At 35.6% G+C, this 16,021-nt stretch overlaps 2 protein-coding genes across 2 annotated transcripts; both read right to left on the minus strand.

Annotated features, from left to right (window-relative positions):
- Nucleotides 1-6,971: 6,971 nt before the first annotated feature.
- LOC113289630 lies at nt 6,972-12,155 on the minus strand. Its single transcript, XM_026538954.1, has 14 exons — nt 11,875-12,155; nt 11,755-11,804; nt 11,598-11,642; nt 10,489-11,222; nt 10,267-10,404; nt 9,415-10,050; nt 8,948-9,316; nt 8,716-8,814; nt 8,261-8,589; nt 8,093-8,162; nt 7,795-7,968; nt 7,641-7,712; nt 7,403-7,562; nt 6,972-7,311 (listed from the first exon to the last, which is right to left on the minus strand). The coding sequence occupies exons 4-9, from the start codon at nt 10,564-10,566 to the stop codon at nt 8,341-8,343; spliced, it is 1,569 nt and encodes a 522-aa protein (XP_026394739.1). The 5' UTR covers nt 10,567-11,222; nt 11,598-11,642; nt 11,755-11,804; nt 11,875-12,155; the 3' UTR covers nt 6,972-7,311; nt 7,403-7,562; nt 7,641-7,712; nt 7,795-7,968; nt 8,093-8,162; nt 8,261-8,340.
- Nucleotides 12,156-15,047: 2,892 nt separating this feature from the next.
- On the minus strand, nt 15,048-15,788 carry LOC113325559 (F-box protein CPR1-like). Its single transcript, XM_026573670.1, has one exon. The coding sequence runs from the start codon at nt 15,786-15,788 to the stop codon at nt 15,048-15,050; it is 741 nt and encodes a 246-aa protein (XP_026429455.1).
- Nucleotides 15,789-16,021: the final 233 nt, after the last annotated feature.

Raw genomic sequence — 16,021 nt, forward strand, 5'->3', positions numbered from 1 at the left:
CCTTTTGTATATATTTTGCTAATCCAATTTGATCTCGGCTAAAATATGTTGGATTTTTGCCTTGAATAACGGAGTTTTAATTCTGCTTTCGCCGAAATCGGGTATTCTCTCTCCTTTTACTCTACTCAGCATGTCCCTTTCCATATGTTGCATTTTAATTCTTTCCATATTTTGAAACATTGAGGACAATGTTTAGTTTAGGTTTGGGGGTATAGAGTAGATACCATGATAATTTGCCATAATTGAAAACGAACTCCTTCTTCTTTTTGAAAAAATTGAAAAATTCCAAAAAAAATTGAAAAATCAAAATTCAAAAAAATTAAAAAAATTAAAAAAAAAAATCATAAAAAATGGAGCTCATTTACCTTGAAATGTTGACTCTTGTGCAAATATGTATTTTTATTAGGAGTCTTAGTCTAGATATTTAGGCACCCTGATTCTAGCACAATTCACATAGTGATAAGAAATTTGCACGCGCACGATCTACCAATACATGTATGGCCTCGATCTTCAAGGTGTTTGATAGGAAGTTACGATTGCCAATCACTTTAGAATACTGAACGAAACTTGACTAGCTTGTTCTTTGGTTGGTTGGGATAGAAGGTGGAGGTTACATTAAGAAAGACAACCATCGAATTTAACTGGGTGCATCAAAAAGGGCTACCTCTTGCAAAGTGTCATGTAATTTTTGTTTCCTTTTGTATATGTATCAAAAGTGTTTCTATCCAAGAAAAAAAAAAAAAAAAAAAATCAAGTATTTATCAATTCCATCATCTCTTGTTCCAAAAATAAAAAGAGAATAGTCAATGTAAATAAGAGTCATGTAAAGAGTCATCTTTTGTTGTTTTTTGTAATAAGCAAGGAGGGTGTATGCCATTGATGTACAACGCGAGTAATTGTGAAATACCTCCAACTCATTCACAATTCTCGTAAAGTCCGGACAGCTAGCTAGATTTCGACCTCAGTTCTTAGCCTGAGAAACTATCTCTTGGTGATTAGTAGTCATGACTTCAGATCTTTCTTTACACATGTGTAGATACACTTTACACTCTTATCGCATGTCTTTTTTTTTGTTATCAGTGCTAGGATTGTGCCTTTGATATCTAGATTGACATCTCCATTTTGCTGTGAGCTTAAACTGTTTTGCACATGTCACATTTGATGGAATCTGAGCTCATATTTTGACCTAGAACTTTGTAGGTACGTTCTAAGCAAACCTTCACGAGACTTCAACTCGTCCACTAGGGACACTTAGTGGTTTAAAAGGCTTAGTGCATACGCTAAATGCATTCGAGAGACCAGTGACAGTGGTATAGTTAGGATTTCCTTAGTTTTGTTTTACTTGAGGACAAGTAAAATTCAGGTTTGGGGGTATTTGATGAGTGCTAAAAAGTGCATATTTCTATATATTTTTCTTGGCATTTAACTCATCTTTTGTGCATTAATTCTACATTTTATCCCATATTCTGTATTTTCATTGTTTTCAAGAATAAATATTTTTCTTACTTAATTTTGAATTTTTAGGTAATAAATAAAGATTGGATGAGTTGCGGAGCAAAAAGAGCAGAAAAGTAGTGAAAAGCCAGGAGGAATTACGCAAGGAAGCCGCGAAGAGTGATGTGCGGAAGACCAAAAAAAGGATAGAAATGGGCTTGAAGAAGAAAGTTGTTCTTAAAGAAGAAGTGGGCTCAAGGTTTTCCAAGCCCAAACTCATTTCCCAAACCCATATTCTATACCCAAAAGCCTAAAACCCAAATCCATACCCGCTTGCGTCTTCAGCCGTCAGATCAGTTCTCAGAAGCATCCGACGGTCGCTCCCTTGCTGTGCATCGAAGTTTGATATCTCCGCCTTACACTACAGCACCTAACTCCATCTTGGACCGTCAATTTTGATGTATCCCACATCCAACGGTCGCTCCATACCCATCTCCATCGCGTCGTTGGATTAATCCATAATCTTCTCATCCGACGTCTTTCACAAGCAGAACATCGAGATTTGATGGTTCCGTCTAACACCCAAACCAAACGAACCCTAAGAAAATTCTATCGGGTTTTCTTTCATCTCTTCCTTCTCCTTCCTCTCCATGTCTGCAAACCCATGTCCGCACCAACAGCTCCGCCACCAACTCTCTGCCACCACCACACCACCACCATCTCTTCTAAAACACCACCAACCCTAATCCCATCATTTTCCCTTCTCTTTAGCCACCTATTTTCCCAATTTCTACACGTTTTCTCTCTAAAACCCTAGCGTGTAAAATTGGTAAACTAGGTCGAAATGGAGAGCAATTGAAGGAATGGGTAGCATCAGGAGAAGAAATAGAAGATTGGGTCGATGCACTTGAGAGTTTTCAGAGATTAGGTAAACCTAATTTCAATCTTTATGAAACCCTAATTTTATGTTTTTTTGGAAAAACTTGTGCATGTATAAATAGATGCTTTGGGACGTTGTAATGGATATGCCTGGGCTAGCCAGAGCACCAATTGAGACTTGGGTTAGCCAAGCTCAAGGGTTCAGTTCAATTCCAATTTTTGTATCAGTTCATGTTTATGATGTTATGATGTTCTAATCCATTCTGCTAGGGTTAAATGGAGCCCTTAATATTTTGCTAAATTGATTCATGTTCTTAGTGGTGTTATTGCTGTACTTAATTGCTTAAGGGTAGATTTCATCTTAGTTCTACAACATATTACTTTCACCATGTATGTCATGCATCCTTGGTAGTTTGATCAATTCTATGTTGTTGTGCTGTAAATCATGCTTAAAATGAATAGATTTATCTTTTGATTAGTTGTGCTTTAATCAGACAATTAATACTTGTGATGAATGCTTTTTACCAGAGACAATGACATCACTGTAACTGAATTACTAAGCTAAGATTAGGTGGTGGACTCCAAGATCCTAGCAATCTCCATATCCACACTGAGATTTAGCTTTTGTCTTGACACTTTAGGATTCGAATTCAAGTGAGAAACATAGAAAATCAACACAACTCCCTCCTAGTCCCTGAGGACAAACCCCTTCTTACTCCACCTATCTACAACAACCCTGTATACTTGCAGGTGTAGTTGTAGGTTCTTTTGAAACCCTATCATCAATCTTTTCTCAGATTCTGACCAACCTTTTATCAGTGAACTCGATAGCTGAAATTGAAGCATCATCAGAGAGATCAACAGACTTGCACAATAGATTTTTGGTAATAACTAAGAACATAAGTCATAGATTTTAAATGATGTCTTTGTTTTACCATGGACACTGCTATCTTCATATCTATTTTGTAACTCAGTTCCTTCGTTGTCCATCTTTCCATCCGGGGAAAATTATGTTTCTCTTGCTTGAAGTAGTTTGAGTGCGCTGCGAACAAGTACTGCATGAAAATAGCTTGAGTAAATCATTTTATTTTATTTTTAAAATTATGCACACAGTAATACATACCTACGCATGAAAATAGCTCGAGTTAATCAGATTAATTATCTTGCAAACTAGTCGTAACTGTCACACTTACCAGTAGATAGGGTAAGCATCCAAGTACAGTTTTTTTTGTTTTCTTATGCTCGACATGAGAGTGGTGTGAATTAGCGTTGGCCAATCGAAAGTGTTCATCGCTGGCAAACTTCGGAAATGTTTTCCACATTCCTTCTTTGACAACCAGCTTCCTTCTCCTGTTGTTAGGAAGACAGCCACACAAAGATGCAATGTAAGTAGCTTTGTTAGTAGGATACCATTTCTTTTTATTTCTTCCACATCTTCAGTCTCATACTGAAGTATGCCCACAATGGCATTCTCAATGATAGTATTTTTCATCTTGTCATCCTTAAAATAAGCTAATACATCTCCTTCTACAGCTATTGACTCCCTACTCTATTTTACAGTTTCCCCTGGTTTGGGTCTCCTAATTCCAAAAGTCACGGCAACATGATCAGGGTTACTTGTCAAGGTGACCTTATTGTCACCATCACCAAATTCAAAATAGTGGTCTTCATCAGAGTCCCCTTCTCCAGAGTCACCTTCTCCAGAATGCTTGTAAGATCTTATAATTGATTCAATTGTATGTGGATACTTACATCAATCAGCGTTACCCATAGGAACCTCCTTGTTCAGAAAAAACTTCATCACCTTCCACAAAGGAACTTTATTTTGAAAACTTCAAATGTCCGTCCCTAAACCACAGTAATTTCTTTAACGAAGTTGTTGAGCCCGCTTCAAGTATCAGCGCATCGCGCCTTTTTCTTTTCACCGGATCTTTCTCAAATCTTTCATAAAAACTTACTACTGCATGGAAGCCACCTTTGTAGGATATTTATTTTGGTTCTGTAAAAATGAAGACAAAATTCTCAGAAATCATACTTCGGGAGCTAAACATCGGCCGAAACTTTTAAATTAGGTAAAATTTATTTTCTTACCACCTTTAAAGGAGACAATATCTGTACAAACTTCCTGTTTTGCTACTAGCATACCCTGAGAAATTGGTTCTTCTGGAAAAACAAAAGGATAATTAGGGCACTTGTACATATGGGTGGACAAGCTTTTTCACATCAAGCATTACAGATCCATACAATCAAATTTGCTTACCACATTGATAGGGGATAATATCTCCAGGATCTTCTAGTTTGGGCACTGCAAAAAGCGGTTCCGGAACAAGCACAATGACAGTTGAAGTTTCTGCAAAAACAAAAGGATAATTCGGGCACTTGTACATAAACAAAACAAATAAAGTTTTACAAGGATTTAAATTTGAATTTTATGCCAAAACCTTATAAAATTTCTAATATTGTAGGTTCTAACCCTATCAAGTGTCATCTTACTCAATTTTTCTATTTAGTTTGACTCGACTTCAACACATACCATAAGCTAGTGGACTTGGTTAGCTTGAATCAACTAAATACAGTTTATAGCAGCCGGCGGACACTAATTGTGGTCTGAAATGCATATAGACAGTCGGCAACAAACGAATTAAGCCTAAATGTGTACATAATTCATGGTTAATTTTCAATTGCATCTAATTGAACATATTTCACTTGCATCTACTAAAAAAACAAATTATGGATCATACACAAAGTAAATTACCAAATCTCATTACTTACCAGAAATTGGCTCTTTCTTTGGCAGTTTCCTCCTATTTGTTTCAATTTCGATTGCATCTTCTTCTTCTTCTTTCACAACCACAACTTTTAAATCATCTTCTTTTTGTACACCTGAATTACCCCTAATCAGACGATAATCAATGTCGAGATTTGAAGATCGTCTTTTCTTTTTTGATTCCCTCTTTTTCTCCATTACCAATTTTTTTTTTTGATGAATCACTAGGTTTTTGTTGAATCTTGGGAAAAATAAATAAATTTCTAGGGTTTTCGTTTCCTCTCGCTCGCTCGCTCTTTTTCTCTCTCTCTCTTTTCAAGAAAACGGTGGTTTTTAAAAATGAGTTGTGGTGAGTCGGTAACGGTAACGAGATGTGGTTTTGACCACCTGGTAAGTGGTACTCCATGCATCAGTAAAAACTAACACGTGCTCTATTTGCATTTTGAACACATTTTCCCTTTAACTTTATAACCGTCGAGGTAAATGATTTTTTTACTGTCGGTTAGTTTTTATTGTTGGAACTTTAGGTCGGCACCCACTGCTGCAAGTCCTTGTTAGATTATCGTTCTTTACACATGTCCCCGGAGTTAACCCGGTCTGTGGGGTACATGAGTCACTAAGATAACTCGGTCTGAGGGGCTTTAATGATGACTCCGTCCAAAGAAAGATCTATAAAGTAGCAACAATGCTAATATGATCTATATATTACTACCTGTATACATTGACCCAAAAAAAAGAAGTAGCAACAATGCTAATAGAGGGTGATATTCCCCTATTAGCAGCCATGAAAAGTAAGTGGGTGCAATCTCCGATGGAAGTACATACATGATGCATCAGTCTTATGGATATGGACCAACTCAGTGCCTCCACAGTCCACACTTTGAAGCTAGTCTATAATAACAGTCAACATCTATAGTTATAAGGCAGCAAAGTAGTAGGCCTTTTGTAGGACAAGAGTTGCACTAGAATAGCAATGCTTTGATGTATAGACGGTACTCGAGTCTTTTGTTCTTTACGAGAATTAGGACTAGCCAAGACACTGTCTCACAACTTAGCATCCTTTTGAAATCTCTTCTAGTCTAGTCTAGGTAATTAAAGAAACAGATCTTTTTGCCTTTGTCATTTAATCAGTTGATTTAAATTCAACACTCTCAACTTAGCACTAATCTTTGTAAATGTTATTTTTATTTTTGATGGGATTGTGTGCTTTGTCAAATTAATACTATCATTTAACTGAAGAATAGAAAATTAACCATCATTAAGATTTAAAGATTTGATCGAACATTCAAGCCTATGATGATCTCTTTCTTGGGGTCTTCAATGGGTCCAAAAATAGGCTCACTTCTTTGCCCACTAGATTGGATATAAACCCTAATCATCAATCATTTTCACAAAGCAACTGACCTCCACGTGATGTGATTTATCTTTTATTTACAGAAATTACGAAAGAAGAAAAATAAAGCTTTTATCTTTTGTCAGACGGGGCCGTACAGGAAATATCCACTGAAACCTGTGCAGGGAATATCTACAACTATAAGACTATTATGGTATTTCCGTATCACCGTGGATAACAGCTGCACGCTAAAAATAATTGTAAACAAGGGTTGCTCATATGTCGTGGACCCAACAGCATATTTCGATGCAGCCACTTCTCTTCACCTGAACAACCTTGTTTACAAGGACAGGTTTCTGCGTGTGCCAAGATGCTTCCACCCCACACCAAACTGAACTAAAGGATGTTTCTCCCCTTGGTCTTTATCTCCCATCTCTACTCGAGTTTTCATTTCCTTTCTTTTTGCCTTTGTCATTTTAACACAGTCAATTTTTTTGAACTTGCACGACCACAACTTTATCTGTCTATGGTTGTGTTATGACAGCTCTATCTATAATATATGATGAAATGTAGTGGTTGTTTCTTTATTTAAGACAGGTCTTGCAGATTTTACAGATGAAGATTTTTTTCAATTTCCTTACATAAAGAAGCCACTTGGACTCTTGAATTCAACACTCTCAATTTTTTTGAACTTGCACGAGTCGCACGACCACAGCTTTATCTGTCTATGGTTGTGTTATGATAGCTCTATCTATATAATATATAAGCTGATATGTCTCTCCATTTTGATATCTATCTCCATTTTGTGGATCAAGAGCTTCCAATTGTTGTAGATCCGGCCTTTGTTTTTCCAATTATTGTAGATCCGGACTTTGTTCTATCCTGTTCCTCAATCTTTCTGGTAAGCAGAACCAAACATTCGTTACTTCACATGATATCTTAAAACATTTCAGGATTCTATAACTAGTCATGTGGAGCAAGACACCAACCTTAATTTTGTCGCATAATCTGAATTACCCCAAACCATAGCGATTGTGCTATCAGCTTCCTCTTGACGGAAACATTTGGGATGTTTTGTTAGCACATGGTCTTGGATATGCCCATCATACGGTAGACTATAGAGGAAACTGCGGATAGCTCCATCTTTGCCTGTTAACAAAAACCAAATATATGATAACCTGGGACTTTTTTACGTAATGCTAAACATATAACATAATTCAGACTTACTTAATGCGTTACCCTTCGCATCCCCAGGATGCCATGTTTTCGGAAACACCGTTGTGTTGCGCTAGAATACGTCTATAGCAAGGACATAGTTAAGCACAAAGACGGTAGAGGAAAATGATAAAAAGATGAAGGGAGCAGTAACAAGCAAACTTACTGGATTAATAACTGTTTTCAATGGAGAATCGTCCACCATAATAGTGTTTAAAGCATGATCGAAGTCTCCTGAAAAACGGGCGTTGATTTGGTATGTTACCTTTAGAAACCATGGCTTGGAAGCTTTATCAGATTCAGGATCCGGAATCTTGGTGTCAGTGCAATGTGCTTGGTTCTGCCCAAAAGCATATGACAAGAAGAGGAAAAAGTGCAGTATTTTAGGTTGTGCTACCAGAGAAGGAAAAAGGGAATGCAAATAAAGGTAGCAAGGACATTAAAAAGATAAGTTTATACCATACCCATATCTGGATTTGTTGTATGTCCAAATCTGGCGGGAATATCTTTTTCATTGCCTTCGTAGTATTTGCACTGCAGGGATTAGAAAAAAGAGAAGAAAAACATATCCAGTATTCAAATTCTCCAAATAGGAAATATGATTCGAATTAGGCAAATATCTGGAAGAGTACCTGGTCATTGAAGACCAAAACACCACTTTTTTAAACGACGCAACACAGAAGCGCACAAACTCATAACAGTGAGGCCTCAATTATGAAATTTTCCTATAACCAAAAGAACCAAGGACCCCATTCAGGTCTAGAATCAAAAGAATCCGTTTCTCGTCATGTGCTTCATTCAAAAACCTCTCTGGGTGATTCATGACCCTCAACTCAGAAGACAGGGTTTCCTTTTCCTTAGTCACCACTGAAGACGCTTCTACTTGTATATTATTCCTGTTTCTGCTAGTAGCCAGTGCGAACTCGTCGATCTTTGCAGTCGATGGTTTACTTTCTCCATCCTGAAGTCTCAACACATGATGCATATCCACAATAACATGCAGAACATACACAAAAATAAGATGTTTTCACATTAACAAAAATGTAATCAATTAAACTTCTCAAAAAAGACATGAATACTTTTTTACCTCTTGAAGCTTTTCTATTGTCTTGGCCAACTCCCTTGTAACTTTTTCCAAGGATGTTTTACCATTTCCATCCATCGAATTTCCTTTATAGAATCCTTCCTGTAATCTCAACAATGAGTAAAGTTCATCAACAATGTTCATCATAAATATTTTTGCATAATCTTTCTCAATCGAAGGACATTTTCATTCTGTGCATGTAATATCCGCAATATCAATATTGTTCAGAAATTACCTCTTCAAACTTTTTAATAATTTCGGCCGACCTTGCGGCAATGTGTTCGTCCTTTGCCTTCTTATTCTCTGCTAGAATATCGTCTTTTTGTACATTCGACTCAGAAGCTTTCCTCTTTTTAAAATTCCTCTCGAAAACCAGATATGGTTTCGTAACATTTGGATCTTCAGGAACAGTAACATTTGGATCTTCACTAGCAGGCTTTGGAGAAGCAGAACTTGTTGTTTCTGGAGCAGTATGATTTGCCTCTTGAGATTCATCAGCAACCTTTGCTTCAGGAGCAATAGGAGCACTAGAAGTTGTTTCTGTAACAATAGGAGTTGGCTCTGGATTAATAGCCGTTGCCGAGGTCTGCAATCTTGGTGTTTCCTGCTTAATTTTTTTTTTTTAAATTGTTAAGTCTTAACAATATTGTGTAAATATCAATAGAAAGAAGAAAACATGTCTATTCATACTATGAAATGTACCTTCAACCCTATTAAAATATCGGCAACGTCCATGTTTTCAACATCATCACCAAAAACAAGTTCAACCCTCTTATCATTTTTAACCTGTACCAAATTGGAATCATCTTCTGGTGCTTCTTGATGTGACATAGGCACATCAACTTTTGCATCATCATCCAATTGTACAGAATCATCAAATTCAACCCTCTTATCATTTTTAACCTGTGCCGAATTGGAATCATCTTCTGGTGCTTCTTGATGTGACATAGGCACATCAACTTTTGCATCATCATCCTTTTTAACCTGTGCCGAACTGGAATCATCTTCTGGTGCTTCTTGATGTGACATAGGCACATCAAGTTTTGCATCATCATCCAATTGTACAGAATCATCAAATTCTTTATGTATTCTATCAGGCTGAATGTCTGGGTAGGCTTTGAAGTAGATCTTGTTCAACATCTCTTGCATTTTAGGCACAACTTTTTCATTATTACAATCCATTTTCTGCATTTGTTTCCAACTTGACTTTATAGTCATCCTCAATTCCTCATATTTGTCTTCTCTTCCTTCTTCCAAGAACATAATGCCACCCTCTTCACTCATATTCAATACAACCTTTTCTTTCTCAGTGTAAGGCTCGACAAATTTTTGATCAAACTGCAATATTTTATTTATATGTTAGTTGACACTACAAGTACAAATTAACAAACATTCATTCTGTGCAGGTAATATCTATGTTCGTTGACAAACATTCATTCTGTGCAGGAAATTTACACAGATCAACATGAAACCTAGGAGCTTAAACATAGAGACAAATTCAACTTAAACAGGAAGACAAATTAAGCTTAAACATGAAGAATAAGATTAGCTTACCACATATTTCGACTCATCCATGTTTTTGAGTAATGCAGTGCAAATCTGTTTCAGATTCCACCTACCTGCTCTCGGTACAAATTTATCTTCTGGTAATGCTTTTGGCACCATTATTTTGGTATGCTCAGCAAACCAAATCTGTTTCAAATCATAGTAAATACTACTTTTCTAATTTAAAGAATACTTAATAAAATAGGCATATAATTTTTGTTTATAACTCACCGGAAGATAAAAAAACACATCCAGTAATGTTTTCTGGGTTTTTGAAACTTTTGTTGATGCGTCTGGCCAAATGTGCATGTATCAGGTGTGCCCATGACAAGGTTTTACATCTTTCAAAATTAACCACTAAACCCAGATACTTCTCCTTTATTGTAATTGCATCTTTCGTTGTAAAAAAGATAGTGTTGCACATGTACAGACCGATAAGCATCGCCAAGTCTTCATTACCCCTCCTTCTAATAGACGGTTCCATTTCATTTTCTCCATTAGCTTTTACCAATCAGTAGATTGCTTCTCGTATCGATGCCTTTGTTGCAGATTTATCTTTACCAAAAATCCTACGGTAAAATTCAGATTCTCTAAAGCAACCACCATACATCGCCTCTTTTGTTGCACGTTTTCTCCCTTCAATGCATGGCATTCCAAGAATGAGACCCAGCTCTTGTGGCGTGGACGTGAATATGTGTTTTTCACCATTTTGAACAAACTCAAACTTGATTTCATGTTTTGTCGCTCCTTTGAAGCACCTCAAGAACTTCGTGAAGGCTTTATCAGTTTTGTTCCAGTGGGATGGACCGTATTCATTCTCCAAGAACATTATGTACAAGTCACCAAAGGGAGATTCCATAAGTACATCCAATTGTTCTTTACTCGACTTCAATTTTTTTCATTCATAACCCTCACTAAAGCCGACAAAGCAGAAAAACCTTCTCTATATGGCTTTCCAGATGATACTACAAAAACAAATGGAAAACAATCAAAACTGCAAAACATTTTACTTTCAACAATCAAAACTATAACTTTTGGGCAGGATATATCCACAGTTAATTCTTGTGCAGGATGTATCCAACTGAAAAACAGGATCATGGTATTGGTACAATTCAGTTTTCTACACCAACCAAACCACTCATCAAATATCAGATCTATCATCATACAGTTCAAATTTTTATTGAATAAGGTAACAAAAAACTCAAAATTGATTGATTTTTAAATCCACACACACCTACTGTGCAAGAAATATCCATAGTTTTGATTTTTTCAGAAAAATTACTAAAGTTCGGTTTTCATGCAGGAAATCCACAAGAAGGGACATCAAAATAATTTAATACCTTCTTCTTCATCCCATTCATCCGATTTCTTCTGATTTACTGCTCCTACAAAAACAAACACAAAAGTTAGTCCATGATTTATGGTGTTTACAAAAAAAAAAAAACAAATTTGAAGATATAAATCAACAGAATGTATGCCTTTTCTTGATTTTTTTACTTGACTCTCAGTTTGATCTGGATCTGAATCACATTCAATTTCGCTACTTCCTACAAAATCAACAGAAATTCAATTTTTAGTTTGTGCAGGACATATCCACTAAATCTACAGAAATTATACCTGTCATTGCATTTGTTACTCGATTCGCTGTTTCTGCTTCTTCTGAATCGCACTCAATTTCTTTCGCATTTGTTCTAGGCTTTTTCTTTCCCATTTAAAACTTCTGATTTACTGTTTACTCCACTAAAATCTAAAATTGTTGATTATCAATTGACGATGATGAAGCTGACATCGAAGATTTACAAAAGGAGGAGAGAATGAATTTGGTTTTTGAATTTTTTTCCGAGAGTAGTTATGAAACTGTAAGGAAGTTGGGCAGACGCGAAGGAGAGAAATGGGGAGTTTACGGTTTCGTAAACTAGCTTTCGAGAAGATCCTAGGGCCTCCAAAATAATTTGCAACTTTTATCCAGGATCATAACTATAATTTACTCCCAAATAATTGATCTGATTCCAATGACATTCACCCTTTGGTCAATTTCATGTGGGACCATTATTTTATTTACCACCCTAAAGATGAAAACCTAAGAGCTTGTTTGGTATAGTTTTCAAAAACAGTTTTCTGCTTTTAAAAATAGAGAAAACAGAAAACAGGAGAAAACGTGTTTGGTAGGGACATTTTCAGAAAATGTTTTCTATCTGTTTTCTGTTTCTGAAAACAAAAAAGTGAAAACAACAAATTATTGTTTTTTGTGTTTTCTCTTTTTTTTTCTTGGTTCTTTTTTTTCTATTCAAAACAAAGTAAGAGATCGGGAGAATGACTGCAAGTGAGTCATGGATAATATCACTATCTCTTAGAAGAATCTTTACATTTGATACGATTTAGTTGATTTTCCTTGTTTTAAAAAACAGTTTACCAAACAATTTTTAGAAAATGAAAACAAGGAAAAAAGAGTATGTTTTTAAAACAGTGGAAAACTATTTTTGGAAACTGTTTTTGAAAACTGTACCAAACAGGCTCTAATATTTCATTGTTTTCTCGCCCTCTCTATCTCTTTCCAAAAGTCAGTGGGAGTACCGGTATCTTCCCTGGAAACCCTAAGCTAAGGTATTTCTTTTAATTCCATCTGTACTCTGTTTAAATTTTTGTTTTGGCGTCAACATTGCAGTGATTAATTAAGTTATGGTTTGGTTTATTAGATGAATGAATGAGAATGAATAAGCTGCAATAGAACTCTCAATATGTTAGTGATTTTGGTTTTTTTTTTTATCAAATCAAACTTGAGATTTTCTTAATATTGTTAGTAATTTAACAAATGAAGATATATTTAAACATTTCATTGTAAAATCTACACCTTTATTCCATTTATTTTTTGTACAGAGAAATTGAAATCTCATGGATTTCGATAATCCAAAATCACATAAGTCTATGGGTGAAGCTTTAGAAGATAGGACTAGCCAATTACCTGACTCGGTTCTTCATCACATCCTTTCATCATCACCCCTTGATATCAAGGATGTTGCTCGTACTTGTGTGTTATCTAAAAGATGGAAGCACATATGGACCTTTATCCCCACCCTCGATTTCCGATTTTGGATATTCCCTCCTCCTTCGACATCGGAGATCAATAATTCATGTATTTTGTGGACAAAACATTGCTTCTTCATCACAAATCAAATATTGTAAAGTTTGAGCTTCGCTTATTCAACAATATGAATGCATCATGGTTTCATTCATGGATCGAATATTTAACCAGTTGTGATGTCCAGTAGAGAGTGTTGAATTTAAATCAACTGATTAAATGACAAAGGCAAAAAGAACATTTCTTTAATTACCTAGACTAGAAGAGGCTAGTCCTAATTACTGTCCTACAAAAGGCCTACTACTTTGCTGCCTTATAACTTAACTATATAGGTGTTGGCTGATGGAAAGGGTTTGAAAATTGAAAATTGGAATCATAGGATAGGTTACAGGGAAAAGCAGCTTTAATTTGAAAATTAGAATCATAGGATAGCTTTGTTCGAAATTTGTGCACTGCAATAGTAGTTGTTTGATGGAGCTGCAGCAGGTGAGAGGGATGATGGAGACCTATTAGTGGTTTTATTGTTTTGTTTTATTTGTTAATAACCTTATTTAAATACAAATATAAATTTGTTTCGCTTTTACAGATTATAATCTTTTTTATTTCTTAAGAAATTAAATATCTTTGTACTTTCCATTTTATTTATTGATATATTTAAATAAATAAAATAAAGCTCCAAGTTCCATTTTATTTATTGTTTTGTTTTATTTATTGATATATTTCATAAAAGTTACTCTCTTTTTTTAATTATTAATAAAATATGTGTTTATTTATTTTAGTTACTTTTATATTGATGTTGGAAGTGTGCTCAAAGAATTAAAAATTTATTATCATCCGGCCCCTTATAGTGACTGTGACAAATCTGATGAAACCAAAGAAAAGTCAATTGCATTAAAACACTATAAATATAAATATATTCATAGTCTGTACACTGTTTCTTTTAAGTTGTGGTCGTGCAAGTTCAAAAAAATTGAGAGTGTTAAAGTTAAATCAACATATTAAATGACAAAGGCAAAAGGAAAGGAAATGAAAACTCGAGTCGAGATGGGAGATACAGACCAAGGGGAAATGGTTACATCGAAATATGCTGGTGGGTCCAATACATCTGAACAACCCTTGTTTACAAATATTCTTAGCGTGCAGTTGTTATCCACGGTGATACGGAAAGGCCATAATAACCTTATAGTTGTAGATATTCCCTGGTTTCATGTATAATTAACACATGAAACCAGCCTATTATTTAGGAACGGAGGGAGTATATATTATTCAAAAAAGCTAACCAACAAAGAAGTTTTGATCTCTGGCTACAAGGTTACAAATGTTTGAAGGAAAACTAACATTGCTTAACAAGGTTACAAATGTTGGAAGGAAAACTACCAGTGCGTCAGCAACTTGATTGTCATTCCTCCTGCTTACATAAGTGAAAATGCATAATTCAAAACTAATACTAAGATATTTTATTTCTTTAATAATATGTTTCTGTGCTCCCAGTGTGTGATGCAATCTTTCTCCATGATGGATAGGATAATCAGTGTAGCATCACCCTGAATATGACTGCTTTAGCCCACAAATGCGCCTCTATGACTGCTTTGCATTCTGCCTCTTCTGGATTCAAGCAATCTGCTAAGAATTCCTTTGATTCCTCCACAATGACCTTAATACTAGTTCCTTTGTTCCTGGATTTAAGCAATATGAATCCTTTTGACTGAGATTACATAGGATTCTTCACGACCTCATCTGTAATCGGTTTCTCCATATTAGTACCAGAACCAAGTGAGACTATGCTCTCCACATAAATCTGTCGACTATTGTTTATAGAAATATCACGGACCACCACCGATGTAACTCTTTCAGTTTTTGGTTCATATAAAAGTATTTTCTTGCCAGTATCTACTAGAAGTTCACCATTGTTAAAGCACCACAGTGACTTCCAAAACGGAATTTCTTGCAAGGAAAAGGGCAACGGCAGTTGAGTTGTGGTATATTTTATGATCCAAGAGTCCTTCACTCCGTACTCTTGCATCACCCACACATCAATCCTAACTGAATTCCATATACAAGCTATACCAATGCAGTCTCCCCACACTCCCACATTTTTATAAACTTCTCCGTAGTAATCTTTAGGTGGCATAATATTTTCAGGTAATAGCATATTCACCACTATCTCATTACTAATATAAAAAGATAAGATAACTTCTGAGCACGTTTCGTAAGTGTCGAGACCTCCCAACCAATGAAGACGTCCATTAAAAAACACACCACGATATCCTTTACCGCTGCGAAATAAGAAGGTACCCTGAATACTACTACTCCATGAATTTGATTTCACTGTATAAACATCAATTTTACAGCAAGTATATTCATAGTCTGGTATCATCACTAGTTTATAATCACCAATACTGTTATCATAACCAAATCCACAGGTAACTTCGCCGTAATACTTTCCAGGCATTTTAAATTCCTTAAATTCTCTTGTAAATGGGTTCAGAACACAGAATCTAATATCCACAGTAAATTCCTATTCACAACTAGGTCTACTAATCCTCATTATTCTTGAGCAAATCAAGCCATTAGATGAACACATATAATCAAGAACATGATGTATGGTAGATTCAAATGGGTAATTTATCAGAACAGCTCCATCAAAATCAGCTGATGTTGTTGTTGTGGATGAGGATGATGGTG

Source organism: Papaver somniferum, chromosome 1 (genome assembly GCF_003573695.1).
Source record: "Papaver somniferum cultivar HN1 chromosome 1, ASM357369v1, whole genome shotgun sequence".
Lineage (NCBI taxonomy): Eukaryota > Viridiplantae > Streptophyta > Magnoliopsida > Ranunculales > Papaveraceae > Papaver > Papaver somniferum.

What these genes read in the sequence shown, in the direction of transcription:
- LOC113289630 (XM_026538954.1), bottom strand. Translation starts at nt 10,566, where the DNA reads ATGCACATTTGGCCAGACGCATCAACAAAAGTTTCAAAAACCCAGAAA. An exon ending in ATGTGTTTTTTTATCTTCCG is followed by an intron (nt 10,405 to 10,488) that starts GTGAGTTATAAA and finishes GATTTGAAACAG; the next exon opens with ATTTGGTTTGCTGAGCATAC. An exon ending in CAATAGAAAAGCTTCAAGAG is followed by an intron (nt 8,590 to 8,715) that starts GTAAAAAAGTAT and finishes TTGAGACTTCAG; the next exon opens with GATGGAGAAAGTAAACCATC.
- LOC113325559 (XM_026573670.1), bottom strand. Translation starts at nt 15,788, where the DNA reads ATGCCTGGAAAGTATTACGGCGAAGTTACCTGTGGATTTGGTTATGAT.